General features: G+C 40.9%; 1 protein-coding gene across 8 annotated transcripts in view; it reads left to right on the forward strand.

The window, feature by feature from the left end:
* Nucleotides 1–15,872, forward strand: part of LOC147346182 (nucleoporin SEH1) — a 96,779-nt gene that overhangs the window by 16,743 nt on the left and 64,164 nt on the right. For 5 of the 8 annotated variants that reach the window (XM_086373279.1, XM_086373280.1, XM_086373284.1 and 2 more), the window contains exons 1-5: nt 6,065–6,212; nt 6,486–6,656; nt 10,666–10,833; nt 11,920–12,045; nt 14,065–14,240. In XM_086373279.1, coding sequence (XP_086229405.1) covers nt 6,547–6,656; nt 10,666–10,833; nt 11,920–12,045; nt 14,065–14,240 — 580 coding nt within the window. In that variant the 5' untranslated portion in view covers nt 6,065–6,212; nt 6,486–6,546. Of the gene's footprint in view, nt 1–2,441; nt 3,108–6,064; nt 6,213–6,485; nt 6,657–10,665; nt 10,834–11,919; nt 12,046–14,064; nt 14,241–15,872 lie in introns of those variants that run through there. The other 3 variants (XM_086373287.1, XM_086373283.1, XM_086373286.1) reach the window with 3 other exon arrangements.

A 15,872-nucleotide genomic window follows, 5' to 3' on the forward strand; every position in this document is an offset into this window, starting at 1 on the left:
AGCACTTTAGTATCTCTGTGTTTGGTTTATTACTTGGTCATAATATTTACAGGTAGGTTATGATATTGTGATCCTTAGTGGTCTACCAGGGACATCTGTAACTGGGAAGTAGCGAGATGAAGAGGAAGTGTGGGACAGCGCTGGGGCTTGTAATCCAGAGGAGTCAGTGTCATTAGTGCTGGGAGGGTAGCCTTTGAGTCAGGTTAAACTAAAATTGTATATAAAACACATAAACTAATGCTTTGTAGAAGAGTGAGTTAAGTGTTTTTTTGTGTGTGTGTTTAAAACTTTCATGTAGATTGTAAGAGGAAATGGTAAATTGAATTGATTTTTAGAATTTTTAGTATATTTTAGCTTCGCAAAGCATGTTTGATGTCATTAGAGTCATCCTTTGTTTTCATATTCAAATTTCAAATATGAATTTGTAAGGTAAAATTATTTTAACATGTCTTTGTGAATAATTTGGAATATTATTAAGGAAAATTTAAAGCACAGCCTTAACAAACTATACTGTAATGGTTCTTTTGTCAATTTAAGAGAATTGTATTTTAAATTTCCTATTTTTATATTATTATATTTTTATAAAGAAGTCCTGCTTTTTGATTTTTAAGTATTTGTATAAAAACAACTTCAGGTACCAAAGATTATTTCATGAAGCAGAAGATACTAGTGTTAATTCTTTTTTTAAAAAAAAATCTAGTGTTTGGTTGCTGCCTGTACTGCATATTTTTTTTGTAAAGAGCTTTGAAGTTTTGATCTGTGTTCTTATTGTGCCAATAACCATGTGTGTTAGATCTGTGATGCATTTTCCCTTCTCCATTTGTATTATGTCCTTTAACAGAAAGCACAGCTGAGTACCAGCTAACTGGAGTAACTTTGCTGTTTTGCTGCTTGTTGCATGCACACAGGAATGGAAAGCGAGCTCCTTTTCCCCTTCCCCAGCGCCGTTTGACCTCTCCCAAGATACACCAGCAGCCTGCTTACTACTAAACGCAATCCAAAAGGCCTTTAAAAATACAGTGTATATCATTTTTTTTGTACTAGCCAGTTTATTGACACTTATTTAAAATTTTTGAAATATAAATGGAGAGGCTTTTTGTTGAGACACTGTCACCAAAACAATTTTTTGAAATGTTTCTGAAACTCACGGGTTTTAAAATTTAAGATTGTTACCATCCTCAGTAGTTGGGAGGAGGGAAAATATCACTATTCCATCTGGAGAATGTATATAGACTTCTGTCTTTTATTTTCTAAAACAGTAGGCTAAAATGAATTTTTATAATTTCAATTTGAGGATTGAATAAGTATTTTTCATAAAGATTGTTTTGAGTGCTAATTTGTTTACTTTTTGTAGAATTGGTTTATACATGATACTATTCAGTATAACTCTGTTATTTCTTTGAAATGTTTAAAGTATTATTAGTGAAAGAGTGAGAGAAGTAGTAGTGACAGTAACTTGACTGTACAGTTTGTAGCCAGACAACATTTGGTATTGCTTCATTTATATTTTGGTAGTAAAATGAAAACATTGTTGTAAGTTTTCAGTTTATATTCACTAAAGAGGTAAATATTTCTAATATGTGCTTGTATATTTTTATGGTGTGATTTCATGGCTTAAGGTTTCCTTCAAGTCAAAATTTGGAAATATATTATAAGAAGCAGATAAAGCTTTGCTGAAATTGTGCATGCATGTTAAACCTCCAGGTTCCATGTCCCAGGATTTTCTTAATTTTGTTGGCTGCTTCATTTAGTTCATATCCTCTGATGACAGAGCTATAAATCTTTTTTTGAGAAAATGCTAAAGTATTACGGGTAAGTTATAGTAGGCTAACAGTAGAACATATTTTTGAGCCCTTTTATTTATCAACATTTTGTACTAATCAAAGGTTTTTGCAGAAAAACATCTAAGTGTGTTCAAAGACTGTGTTTCTTGGAAAGTATGTTGCAGTAGCTGGGCATACCATGTGAACGTCTCCCTGAATTGGTCCTGAGAGTCATGTGTGCACTAAAACTGCTGTTGCTACAGGGGAAGCCTTGCTTAAAGAAAAGCTTATGTGATATGTAAATTTCAGGATAGCATCAGTTTGTTTCTGAGAGATTAGAAAATGTTTTAAATTATATAATCAATGTCTTCTTTTGTAACATTCATACGGAAGATTTTTTTTGAACATTTTAAGTTAAACAGATTCTGTTTCTTTTTTCAAGTTTCTATACTTGGCTTAAGCAAGCCTGATTTGAGTAAGGGTCTTGATTTTGCTGTTATGTTCTGTTAGTTTTGGCATGAATATACTAAAGCTTTTTTTTCTAGCATGTGTTTTCCCCTCTTTGGTTCTCTTTGTATTTACTACTTTTCTCTTTTTCTTCTGTTTTTTTTTTTTTTTTTTTTCTCTCTGTTGTTTTTGTTCTGTTTTGGTGTTTTGTTCCTGTCTTCATTGTTTCAGGTATTTCTTTCCCCCTCTGGATTCCCCACGGGCTGGATCGAGATGGTCCAGTTATGCCCAGCTCCTTCCTCCTCCTCCTCCTCCTCTGGTAGAGCACTCTTGCGATGCTGACACTGCCAGTCTCCAGTATCCTCACCCTCGCAGACGATCTCTCTCTCGGCCTCTTAATCCCTTACCTGAGAATGAAGGGGTTTAAAAAACACTGATATAACACTTAAAGGCCTTATTCAAGTGCTTGTAAATGCTTTCATTCCTGGCTTTTTGTTTTTCTTTCAGAAGATGTTTCTAATTTAGGGTGTGTCTTGCATGTATTACAACCAAAACATGGTGTTTGGAACCTAAATGTGTTTGTGCTTTTGCATCAAAGGAATATTTGTTTCATTGGTTGATAACCTTTGATGAAATAATGAGACGTGTACACACAACATTAACTGTGAGTTACACACAAATGGTTGACTTCAAAGTGCCTGTTCTGTACATTTTATTTTGAACTGTTATGGTGTTAAGTTTCTTATGGTTTGTCATACTGGTTAATGTGAAAGCATATCATAAAGTTCATCTTGCCTTTGAGACATATTAAAAACTGTTTTTGATTTTTTAGGCTAATGTTGCAACTGACTAGTTTGTAAAATAAATCATTCCTGTGTATAAAGCAGCAAAACATAATAAGACTGGTCTTTTTTTTCTTTTAAAGAAAACTGCCTTTCACTACTTGGAATTACTGTTTAAAGCTTTTGTAATTATTCTCCAAGTAGATTATTTAATAAAATATATTTTTAAATATATGAATCTGTTGCCTTATAAAAATAGAATGTATTCTATTTGATGGTTTGTAAAGCTTATATCTCCTAAAATATCACATTGCTAAAAAAAATCCCAACAATCAGAAACTGAGGGATGATCATGGCATTAATTTAGAAGGTAGAAAGTTAGTATGTAAACTAACATCTAGATCCAACAGATGTCTACTTAGACTATTTGAACAGCATTTCATGTGCCTGTCAGCTAATCACACATTGATGGTAGAGCTGTTATAAATGTATAACTTAAAATCTAATTTTCTAAGACACTTTCCTATCAATAGACACTCTCCTCTTAAACCCCAAGAGCTTTTTCACATGCAAGGATAAATAAGGTCCATTATGCTTTAATTTAAGGTGAAGTCTTCCTTCTGTTAAAGGACTTACTTTAGACTAATCGACTTACTTAGTTTCAAAGCAAGAGGTCTCACTTTAAGTCTGGATCTAACTCAGAATTAAGAATTCAAGTTAGATTTCAATCATTATAGAGGTATCTGGGGTGAAATATTAAAAGTGTTAGTCGCTCAGTCGTGTCCTACTCTTTGCGACCCATGGACTGGGCCTCCTAGGCTCCTCTCTCCAAGTGATTCTCTAGGCATGAATGCTGGAGTGGGTTGCCATTCCCTTCTCCAGGGGCTCTTCCTGACCCTGGGATTGAACCCAGGTTTCCTGCATTGAAGGTGGATTCTTTACCATCTGAGCCACCAGGGAAGCAGTCTGGGGTAATTTAGTGAATATCGGGCATCTTCTGTGTGCAAGACACTGTGCCAACACTTTGGGATATGTAAAAAAAGAGGTAGTCTGTACACATTCATTCTAGTGGGAGAAGGCATTTACAGAATTTACAAACTAATAAAGATTTAGCTTCACAGTAAAGGTTGAATGGTACAGGAGGCATTAAAGAAAGGGATTTATGTGAGTCAGCAGGATTTGGAAGGGATGTGGGATTTTGACAGGTTGGAATACTTAAAGTGGAGGAGGGTGGAGTCCAGGGTGATGGCCCAAATAGAAGAGGCAAGAGGATTAAGTGTTAATCCACTGAAAGAATAAGGTGCATTTGGGGAGCTAGTGGGAGATGAATCTGCACACATACCTTGTGTTCACACTCTAGAAGGTGCTGGATCTTGGTGTTGAGGTGCAGTTGGTAAAGGGGGTGTGAGACATCCACCTTAACTGAATCCCTGCCGTGGGGCTGCTTCAAGCTCTACCTGGAATTACAGCTTTGAAATTCAATGGGGGGTCTACTCTTCCCTTTCAGCTGGTCAGATAACAGCTAATGTTGCCTGAGTGCTTTCCATGTGCCAGTGCTCTTCTGGGTGCACGTTAAGTGACTTGATCCTCACAGCAGTCCTCTGAGGCAAGTGCACTGATGATCCCCATTTTACAGATGAGGCCACATGCAGGCTGCACAGCTAGGAAGTGAGAGCACTGAGATTTAGGCCGTTTGGCATCAGAGTCTGGGCTCTTTTCCTGTACATACTTTGAGTATAGTTCTTTGTTATGGTCAGGTTGCTCGGTGGCATGGGGGAGAGCTCTGGTCACTTAATCTTTATGATGGAAGGACAGTGAGTTGGGTCTGAGGGATTCAGGGTGGGTGACAGTCTGTCACATGGACACAGTCCAGCAGTTCACTGCTAGTGTGTGGTGTAGACAAAGGGTTGCTTTTTACTCTCAGGTAGCATCTTTTCAGCTCTTAGAGCTAAGTCTTTGGTTTATTTTTCCAAGATTGAGAAACTCTTGAGATTTTTCTCCATTTAAACTTTGTTCATTGTGGACACAGGTAGAATTAGGGGTAGTTGAATGCCGAGGATAGGTTTCAAGGAGATGGCAAGAGAACTGTGGAGACGTCGCTGAATTTGACAGGCCAGTCCTGATTAATTAAAACAAGTGTGCAAGTAGTGTTCAGGGCCAAGCCAGAAAACATGGGATGAGTGACAAATAAGGTGTGCAAGGAGGCAATTAAGTATAGGAGAGAGAGTGGTCTTTGTGTGATAAACAGAAGGAAGGGTGGGTGTTTTATTCTCTGCACAGAGAGATACAGCGTTTCCAAAGGTAGAGACAAAAAAGTGAAAAGGGCATCCATGGAGGGTCACTGAGCAGTACTTTAGAGGAGGTAGAAGGTCAAGTTGTAAGAGGATGTCTTTTTCCCACCAGGCTAAAATTAGGAGTAGAGCCTGTTAAAGTCCGAAGTGTGCTGTGCCTGTCAGCATTCAACAACCGTTGAATGGATAAAGTTAAGGAGTTAAATTTGTTAGAGGAACTGTATGCAATAAATCCTGGGATAAAGGAAAGTGAAAGGAGTGGTTTCTGTAAAATAGGGCCTTATGCTGAGCAGGCTTTGGTGATGGGATTCGTGACCTAAGGAGGACGGAGACGGAGGAAGGCAATTAAGGACCGACCGTCTCATCTTGTCCCTCTCCACCTGGGACCAACCTTACTGCCCCACACAGGAGACTCAGTGTAGCGCGCGCCCATGATAAGACTTCTAACGGGAGCGCTCTAGGTGTAAACGTGAGGCAAGTGGCCACACACGTCAGTGTCTGCTCCCGTAGGGACAATGCCAACACTTCCGACCCGAACTCGGGGGTGTGTCAGTTGTCCTGTCCACCCGAAGTAGGTCTTTGCGCACAGTGCCGCCTCTGGCTACAGGTAAAGCAGGCGCCGCGCCCTTGCGCCGGCCGCGGCTTCCCGCTTCAAATCCGGACGCTCACCCTCAGCGAATCAGCGGGCTCGCCCCTTCGCGCCACCCAATCCAAAGCCGGCTCGGAGTCCCCGCCCCTCGGCCCGTGCCGCGAACCGACGTAAATCGGAGGGGCGCGCGGTACGGCCGGGAAACCGTGAGGGGACGCGCGCACGCGCGCTGTCGGGACCCCCCCCCCCGCCCCCCGCCCCAACCCCACCACGGACGCCTGACCGGTTCCTCAGCGGACCTTCAGCCGGCTGGGCTGCAGCGTCTGGCGTCGCGCGCTTGGTGAGGGGTAGTTGGTCGGGGAGGGCGATTCGGGCTGCCGTAAGAGTGGGGCCTCCGGAACGAGGTTATCTTGTTCGGGGCCTGGTCCCGCCCCCTTCTCCCCACACGACGGCCCCCGCTCACTGGCCGGGCCAGGCGCGGGTGACGCGCTGCGGTCCAGCGGGTGAGGCCGTGTCCCAGTGGCTCCCGGCTTCGTGCGAGTCGTTTCACGGAAAAAACGGGAAGAGAGACAGTGTTTGAGGTAGCTCTACTTTTGTTTTCTCCCGACGGCAGACTTTGTTCCCCGAAGCATGAGGTCCCTTTCGAGGCAGTCGCCTGGAGGACAGCTCTTTTTATGACTGTGTTTTCACTCGCTGTTAGCATTTTGAGGTCACTTGACTGGAGCTTTTCCTGTTCCAAGATCAACTTTTTCTCCGGACTTCAGTTTTTAGGGCAAACTTTAAGGTAAGCTTTGAAAACTGCTATGCTAAAGTACCTATCTAATGATAAAGAGTATCTTAGAACTTTGGGGAAGTTTGACGTTGCTTTTTCCCCACAGCTGATATTTTTTTGCCCGTAGATTTCTGGTCCACAGCTGCAGGCCATGATATTGTATGTATCTAGGCTTGAAAGCAATTAAGTATTAGTAAACTCGAGCAAGAAGTTTTGAAGTTATTGCTTTAGGGAAATATCCAGAGAAATCTCCAAGGTGGCTGGTTAGTTCAAATGTAGTGAAAGGAAAGACAACATCCTACTGATTTGGTTTAAGGTGAGACGGAGGCTTGGTAATGCAGTACAGATGGAAATTAGGAGATCTTCTCTTCTAGGAAAGCTTTAGGATGGGTTAGAATAAGTGTAATCCTGTTCTGGAAAAGAGAGACTGGGCATTAGATTACATCTGGAGGAATCTTCCCTTGGATGGTGTTACTCTTGCACCTGCAGCAAAGCTCTTCTACACTTAACACTGTATCCGAGTGGATTGTTAGCTTCCTGAGGGCAACCACCTTATTTACTGTTGTTTTGCTTCATGCAGCCAAACAAAGTTGTCTTTCACGGTTTCTGTTTAATAGTGATTGTTGTATGAATGACCTTTGCTTAATATCTCAATTTTCTTGGATTTGTTTCCTTCTAAGCTGAGATCACTCTTAAAGAGTTAATGTATATTTTGAAGTGTTAAATATGTTTGTAAATGCGTAACTTAGTAGCTACAAGACTAGATTTGAGGAGCCTACCTGGATGACTTGGTCAGGATTTTAAAGTGTGATGGATGGATAGGTAAGGCTTCTGCTCTTAGTAGAAAGAAATCTTTTTAGTGGAAGAAGACATACAAATACAAAAAGGCAGTCATCAGTCTAGCAGAAAATAAAATGACTGTGATGGACTATGGGGCTAGGTTTCACTTAATGATAAGGGATCGCCTCTTTTATAAAGTGACATTTGAATTGAGGTGAATGTTGGGAAGGAGCTAGCTGTGCAGACATCTCAAGGAATATTCTAGGCTCCAGGGCAGGGATGTGCTTGGGTGTTACAGTAACAGGTGCAGGAGGCTGGGACATGTGGAAGATGAGGTGGTTCATTGAAGTTTTCAGGAAGGGTATGGTACCTGGCTTATGTTTGATGGTCCCTTTGATTGCCGTGCAGAAGATTAATTGTAGGGTGGTGAGAACTGAAGCGTTGAGACTGGTCAGGAGGCCTTTCTGTTGGGTAGAGTGGTTGTAGCAGAGTCAGAAAGATGGAGAGTGATTCTGGGTTTGTTTTAGACAAGCCCTGTGTTTTCCTCAAAAATAAGATTCACAAGTGTGTTTTGATTGCCTGTGGTGTTTTCACTGCATTTAAATTGGTTCAAGTGGAGTCTGGTTTCTAGTTGATCTCTGTTCTTAGAGGCCTGTCGTCTGACAGTGTGTGTCATTGAAGGCATTTGAGTTTGAGATTCGTCTGTATAAGGTGTGCACTGCATTATGTAGCTGAGGTCAGGGTCCTGGGTGTCCCTAACATGGAAGGAGAGGCTGTCAGATGAGATGTTTGGCTGTGTGTGGGGTGGGGTGGGGATGGGTAACGTGCAGAGGAAGGATGGGACAGGTTTTCCACTTCCTGCATCCTAATGTGGGAGAGTTTGAACGTCTTTATAGGAATCAAGAAGAGGAATTAGACCTGTCAAAGAGAGGAAAACACTGGGGCATGATCTGAGATGTGGTGGGTGCTTACGCGATAGGTGGTGATGAATTTGCTTGTATTAACTCAGTTTGAAAACCTTCCTTTCTTCAGCAGATTTATTGAGGGTCTACTTTGTAGGGGACTGCTTTAGATAGGAATTCACTGTGACACAGGCCCAGTCTCTGCCCTCATGGCGCTCACATTCTGGTGTGGGAGAGGGTAGTTAAACGGGTGAACTGTAAACAGAAGAGTAAGCAGTGCCAGGAAACAGGCATGCCGTGCCTGACTGTACTGGCTGGTGGGGACATGGGCCCTGAAGGTTTGGTCTGAGCAGTGGGAGAACGGAGTTGTCATTTTCTCTGTGGGGAGGATTGAAGAGCGGTTTTTCTTGAGGGGGTTGCCATGAAGTGGAGTCAAGGTTGAAGTTTCAGGTGCCTGTTGGATATCCATGTGAAAATGTCAGGTAGGTAGTTGAATATCTGAGGCTCAAGGGAGGGGCCCAGGCTGGTATATAAAACTTCCAAAGTGAGGGCAGTCATCTAGTGAGGCTGGATAGATAGGGGAACCTGGAGCCAGCCCTGGAGCCTTGCTGTGTGCAGGTCCAGGAGAGGAAGAGGGCCCCAGCAAGGAGGTGAAGCAGCCCCTGGTGAATGTGGGGGTCAGACAGAGGTGCTTTGGAAGCCAGGTGAAAAAAGTATTTCTGTGAGGAAGGAGCGTGAATTTCATTCTGTCAGTTCCAAGACTAGGACTGAAACTTGACCGTGGGATCATGGGGTAGGCAACAGAGAGGTTATTGGTGATGACAAGTGTTTGGTGAGGCCCTGGGATGAAAGCCAACTGGGAGTGGGCTCCAGTGACGACTGGAGCCGGGTGGACAATAGTGACTCCTGCTGGAGGTGTGAGAGGCAGAGGGAGCATGGACAGAGGTGGTGGTAGCTCCAGGGGATAGCTGGGCTGAGGTTGAGGAAGGCTTCTTTGTGTGGGGGCACTGCACCAAGAGATGGGACAGTGTTGAGGAGGAGGGACTGGTGTTGGAGTGGGAGGGGTGGGCTTCTGCCAGGAGTGTGGATAACTTCATCTATGCTCAGGTAAGTTTAGTAGGTTTCTACTGATCTTAAGACTTTTCCTACTTTGTTGAGTAATTGGATTAGTCTGTAATACCTAAACTCACAGATGAGTGATTTGTCACTGAACCTAGCACAGTCCTGCATTTTATCCATCTTACCAGTAGTGGCAGTGCTTAGAATATCCTTCCAGGCTCTAAGCCCTCTTTCTTCCTCTCCTTTCAGCTGATGGGATTAGGCCAGACTTCCTAATACACCATTTAAGACTTATGGAACCTGCTCCATGGTTTTGCTTACCTGTTGCCTGAATACAGTGGAGCATCTCTTATGGTCACCATACACTTAGTGTTTAGAACAGTTTGGAATTAGTCCTGGGCATGAATCTTACTAATTGCACAACCTTAGATAAATTTAGCTAGTTTAGTCTCTGAGTTTGTTTTTTTAGTAAATTGAGGATAAGTGAGTTAAGGTAGTGGGTATGCAATAAATCTTAAATCTCTCCCACCACTGCTTATGTTTGTCTTTTTTAAAAGCTCCCTTATTTCATACTTTGCCTATGAAAGTCCTTCTCATTCCTCAAAGTATAAGGCCAGTATCCTCTCATTTTGTTTTTCCTGATTTAATTATTTTCTTCACAACCCTTACATGAGAAGCACTCTGAAATATTTTTGAAATTAAGTGACATTTCCTGAGTACTGCGGTCAAGATCCATGGAGCCCGTGGCCAGCGTGCAGTGGAGGTTCTCCATCAGTACAGGGTGTGCCAGGGTTCCCCAGACCTAGCCTTTGTGTGCCACTTTTACCGTTTCTGTCTTGTCCATGTGCCAGATATACTTTATAAACTTGAACATTTTTCTTTGGAGAGACTCACTTTTTAAACCGTTTACTCATCCTTAATCTCTGAATTCAGGGGCTAGATTTTGCTAGTTCTGTTTTTTCTGTTCCGTGTTAGGATATGTATTCAACTGGTATACTTTTAAGTAATGTCCTGAAATCATCTGTATGTGCCATTGATGTCATGTCTTCTTTGATTCTTTATTAGTAAATTCAAAATTCAAGAGTAATTAAGCTGTTGTATCTCATTGTTTTGTTAATTGTAAGAACATAGTTTGAGGTTTATATTCTCAGCTATAGTATCCCCTTAGTGCTGTTCCAAAAAAAGAATTTTATCAGTTTTCTAAGATTTATGAGACTTCTTAATCATTTGAAAACTTTTATAGTAATATTTGATATATAAGAATACTTTTATTGTTGCAGTGAGATGGAAGATTTTCGAGGTATAGCCGAGGAGTCATTTCCAAGCTTTTTAACCAGTTCATTACTTGGTAATAGTGGGATTCTGGAAAATGTCACTCTTTCTTCAAATCTTGGCTTGCCTGTTGCTGTTTCCACACTTGCTAGAAATAGATCCAGCTCTGAAAACAGGTACGAATTGTTTTAACAGATGATTTTTTTTTACAGGTCCTTAAAGTCTTTGATATATTGATAGTTCTGTGAAATTTCTCAGCCAAGCTTGAGCTTTTGCTTTATCTGAGGGAGATGACCATTTATGTAAAGTCAACATAGAAGATAAAACCCTCTTTCCTGTTCCTTCACCTTATCAGTGGTGGATGGGTAGGTTTGGAATTGAGGACTGGTGACTGTTTGACCTACCGGTGGTTTTTCTGTTCATGGTGTTTTGGCTTTGTATTAGTTCAGCCCCTTGGTAGCTGGTGATTTGAGTTACATCCCCAAATGTGATGTGTATAGTTCACCCATTTTGTGTAATGTGTGACTTTGTCTGGGCTTAAAAATCTAACTTCTGGGTATTCCTGGTGGCTCAGTGATAAAGAATCTGCCTGCCAATGCAGGAGACACAGGTTCAATCCCTGATCTAGGAAGATCTGGCATGCCACGGAGTAGCTAAGCCTGTGTACCACAACTATTGAGCCTGTGCTCAGAGCCTGAGATCTGCAACTACTGAGTCCACACACTTCAGTTGCTGAAGCCTGCATGCCCTTAGAGCCTGTGCTCCACAAGAGAAGCCACCTCAGTGAGAAGCTGGTGCACCACAACGAGAGAGTAGTTCCTGCTTGCTGCAACTAGAGCAAAGCCCCTGTAGCAGCAAAGACCCAGTACAACTAAAATAAATATTTTTTTTTTTTAAAAAGGCTTTGCATGCTACAGAGAAATCTTTAATTAAAAAAAAAAACCTCTAGCCTCTTTCCCATCTTCTGCCCAACCTAAACATTCTGTATGGAGCATTATCTTTACCTTTGGAATGGAGGGGTTGGATTAACTCTCTAAAAACTTTTAGCTTTACGATTTCCATGAGTTTCTTGTTGAAAATATATGTTCTGCTGCTGCTACACAGGTTTTCAGTGCTTTTCAGGTATGGTGATGGTTTTCAACCCTGTGGGACCTGTTTTTACCCCTGGCGATTGATTTTATAGTCACACAGTCCTATGTCGTGTGAATTTTAAATATGTGTAATTTAATTATTAACAATTGCAACAAAATTTTTGTGTGCAGGTATTCTGATGTCCAGACCTCTTACTTAGTGGAAGGGAAGTTTTCAGTTCCATCGGAGACATCGCCCAGTAGCCAGAGTGAAGATGAGCCGAGAGAGAGGTTACGGCTTGTCTTCTCGGATGATGAGTGAGTTCTTACTTCATCTTGCTTTCACTGTGTTAAGAGCGAGTCTCACTCAGTCTGATGGAAGATGGTCATTGTGTCTCTAATCAATTCTAAGAATCTTTAGCCGTTTTCTTTATATGATATTAATAACATATTTAGTCTTTCAAAATTTTTTTCTAAGAGTAATACATGCTCATTGGGAAAAAATCATAAAATACAGGCAGTTGTAAGAAAGACAGCAAATACCTGTCAACCTACTAATTAGAAAATAGATGTTGATTATCTTTTTATTTAATCTGGACGATTTTCTATGCACATATACATGTACAAGGGGCTTTCCCGGTGACTCAGCGGCAAAGAATCCACCTGCAGTGCAGGAGCTGCAGGAGACATGGGTTCGATACCTGGGTCGAGAAGATCCCTTGGAGGAAAGGCGTGGCAACCCACTCCAGTATTCTTGCCTGGAGAATCCCCATGGACAGAGGAAGGAGCCTGGTGGGTTAAAGTCCATAGAGTCGCAGAGAGTTGGGCACAACTGAAATGACTTAGCACACATGCATAAATACTTTATAAAAATTGTTAACTCTGTATATTCATTCTAGATTTGCTTTATCAAAAGATTTCATTTTTATGGCCGAGTACTACACACAACTACATTTTCTTTGTCCATTTATCTGTCGATGGGCACTTAGGTTGCTTTCATATCTTGGATATTGTAAATAGTGCTGTAGTGAACATAGGGGTGCATGTATTTTTCCAGTTAGTGTTTTTATTTTCTGTGCATAAATACCCAAGAGTGAAATTTCTGGATCATATAGTAATTTTTTAAAATCGATTAATTTAAATTGAAGGATAATTACTTCACAATACCGTGATGGTTTTTGCCATACATCAACATGAATCAGCCACAGGTATACATGTGTTCCCCACCCATCCTAAACACCCTCCCACCTACCTCCCCTCCCTGGGTTGTCCAGGAGCACTGGCCTCGGGTGCCCGGCTTCATGCATTGAACTTGGACTGGTCATCTCTTTGAGGAGCCTTCATGCTGTTCTCCACAGTGGCTGTACCAGTTTACAGTCCCACAGCAGTGTAGGAGGGTTCTCTTTTCTCCACATTCTCTTCACTTGCTGTTTGTTGTCTTTTTTGAAGCTAGCTGTTCTGACACGTTTAAGGGCCTTACCACTTTGTGGTTTTGAGTTGCATTTCCCTGGTGATGATCATCAGTGTTGAGCATCTTTCATGTACCTGTTGGCCATCTGTATGTCTTTGGGACAATGTCTATTCAGTTCTTCTGCCCATTTTTTAATCAGGTTGTTTGTTTTTTGATTCAGCTATCTACTGCAGCTGTAATAAAAAGGTGGAGAAACTAGGATAGAGGGTTAGAACTTGGAGTTGATGAAAAAACTATTTTATTTTCATTCATCATGGCCTGGCCCTGGGTACCCATTTGTCACATGATGAATTTGTTATAGTAGCAACTTTTTCCTGAAGTTCCATTCCTCCCCTCCTTTTGCTGGTGAAATGGCCATGGGGAATGGTGAGAGAACCAGGAACTTTTTTAGTAGGTTGGGTGAAAATTGCCTTTAAGGAAGAACCTTTTCATCCGTATAGGAAACAACAGAGGCAGAAGGAAGACAGGGATAAGAACAGTGGCAGGGACAGAAGTATGACTTAAAAGCATTTGTAATTCAGAGAAGTAGCTATTTGGCAAATACCCCAATATCCTTTAAGTCTGTCTTGTTTTTTAAAAAGCTGAGCTTTCCTCTAGATGTGATAGATTCACAGATCTGGGAAAGAAGGAAAAAAAAAAAACAACCCCTCACTTTATCACTTGAGAGGCAGAGTAACAGTGTATTTGGTTTTGGTAGATGTGCATTATTGGGCCAAAATGATGGTGTAGTCCCTCAGACATGGCTGGGTCCAGAAATGTTTTTTTTCCACTGTGTCTACTTTTTGCGAAATAACTGATTAATGGGTATTATAGATATATGCAAGGTAACTAATATTTCATTATTATTTTGTTCCCTAATTTAAAAGTTCTCTCGCTAAGAAAAAGAACCAGACAGAAAATCAGTGTTTGTCAGATGCTGTCCTCAGAGAGTCCGCTTTTCCGAGTGATGGAGCAAGAGCAGAAGAGGAGCAGGCCAGAGCTGCAGAGCCCTTCCTGAATCAGGGTCCTTCCAACAGAGCCTCACCCCTGGGGCAAGAGCAAGGTATGCCACTGGGAGAAATTATTTCTTAATGTGTGTGTTTTAATTTCCTTTTTAAAAATATCTTTTTAAATTGAAATGTAGTTGATGTACAGTTACATAAGTTAGAGGTGTATAATATAGTGATCCATTATTTTTAAAGCTTATACTTCATTTATAATTATTATAAAATGTTGGCTATATTCCCCATGATGTACAGTATGTTTTTGTAGTTTATTTTAGACCTACTAATTTGTTCCTTTTAATCCCCTGCTCCTATAGTTCCCCTCCCCCTTCTCTCTCCTTACTGGTAACCACTAGATTATTTTCTGTTTCTGTGAATCTGCTTCTATTTTGTTATATTCATTGGTTTGTTGTATTTTTTTAGATTCCACATATAAGTGATATCACACAGTTTTAATTTCCTTTCTTGTTTTTCTGGCTTTGGACCAATATTTATCTTAAATTATGATACTATAAAAATGCTTTGATTTGGCATTTACTTATTAATGTAATACTTTTGTAAGAGAAGATCTCTTAATCAGTGTCTTCTTCATTGTCCTTTTTGATTAAGCTGAAGTCTCCTTTCTTGTGGAAACCACATTGCTCATTAGGAAGTAAAGTGGTGTGGCTGTGGAAGATAGTTTTGACAGTTCCTCAAAACATGAAACATAGCATCACCACACAACCCAGCGAGTCTAGTCCTAGACATACACCCAAAAGAAGTGACAGTGTGTATCTACAAAAAACTCATATACCTGAGTGTCCATAACTTGACTAGTCACTGTAGCTAAAAAGTGGAGACAATGCAGATAACCATCAGCTAATGTATGGATAAATAAGATGTAGTGTGTCTGTTCAGTAAAGTAGTATTCAGCTTTAAAACTGAGTGAAGTACTGGTATGTGCTATAATAGGAAGACCCTTGAAAGCATCTGAGTGAAAGAGAACAGACTCAGAAGGCCATATACTACAAGTCAGTTTATCTGTTGGTACAGATAGGCAGATCCACTAGACAGAGAAATTAGTGGTTGCTAGAGTCTGGGGGACAGGGAGAAGGAGGAGTGACTGTTAGTGGGCACAGCATTTCTTTCTGATGTGATGAAAACATTGTGCAGTTAGTGATAACGGTTGTGCAACTTTGTAAATGTGTTAAAAATCATTGAATTATATACTTTAAAAGGGTTAAAGTTTTATATCTGTTAAAAAAAAAAAAAAAAAAAAAACCTCCCCATGTACCTCTCTCACAGTTTGATAGTATAAAGTTTTGTCACACTTGCTTCATCTTTTCTGTTTTTTATTACCTTTTCCTCTGATACTTAAGAAGTCCAGACATCATTTTATTCCTATGTATACTAGTTTGCGTCTCTAAAATATGAACATTTTCCTGGATAACCACCGTGCTATTATTGATGCATATGGTACCCTGGTCCATATTTTACTGATTATCTCGGTTGAGTTGCTTGAATTGGGGTCCGTGGAAGGGTCCATTGTGTTTTGCTTCATTTGCTGTGGTGTCTTTAGGCCTGTCCTCTTGGAGCTGTCCTACTGTTTGCTCACTCACGGTGTCATTCTCCTTGATTCTGTCTTTCCCACGTCCTCTGTAAAGCAGAAGTTAGCTTTAAAGACTTAATCAGATTCCTATTCAGGTGTTTTT

Source organism: Bos grunniens, chromosome 24, assembly GCF_055505025.1.
Source record: "Bos grunniens cultivar Pamir isolate PY7600 chromosome 24, Bosgru_T2T1.0, whole genome shotgun sequence".
NCBI classification, from domain to species: domain Eukaryota; kingdom Metazoa; phylum Chordata; class Mammalia; order Artiodactyla; family Bovidae; genus Bos; species Bos grunniens.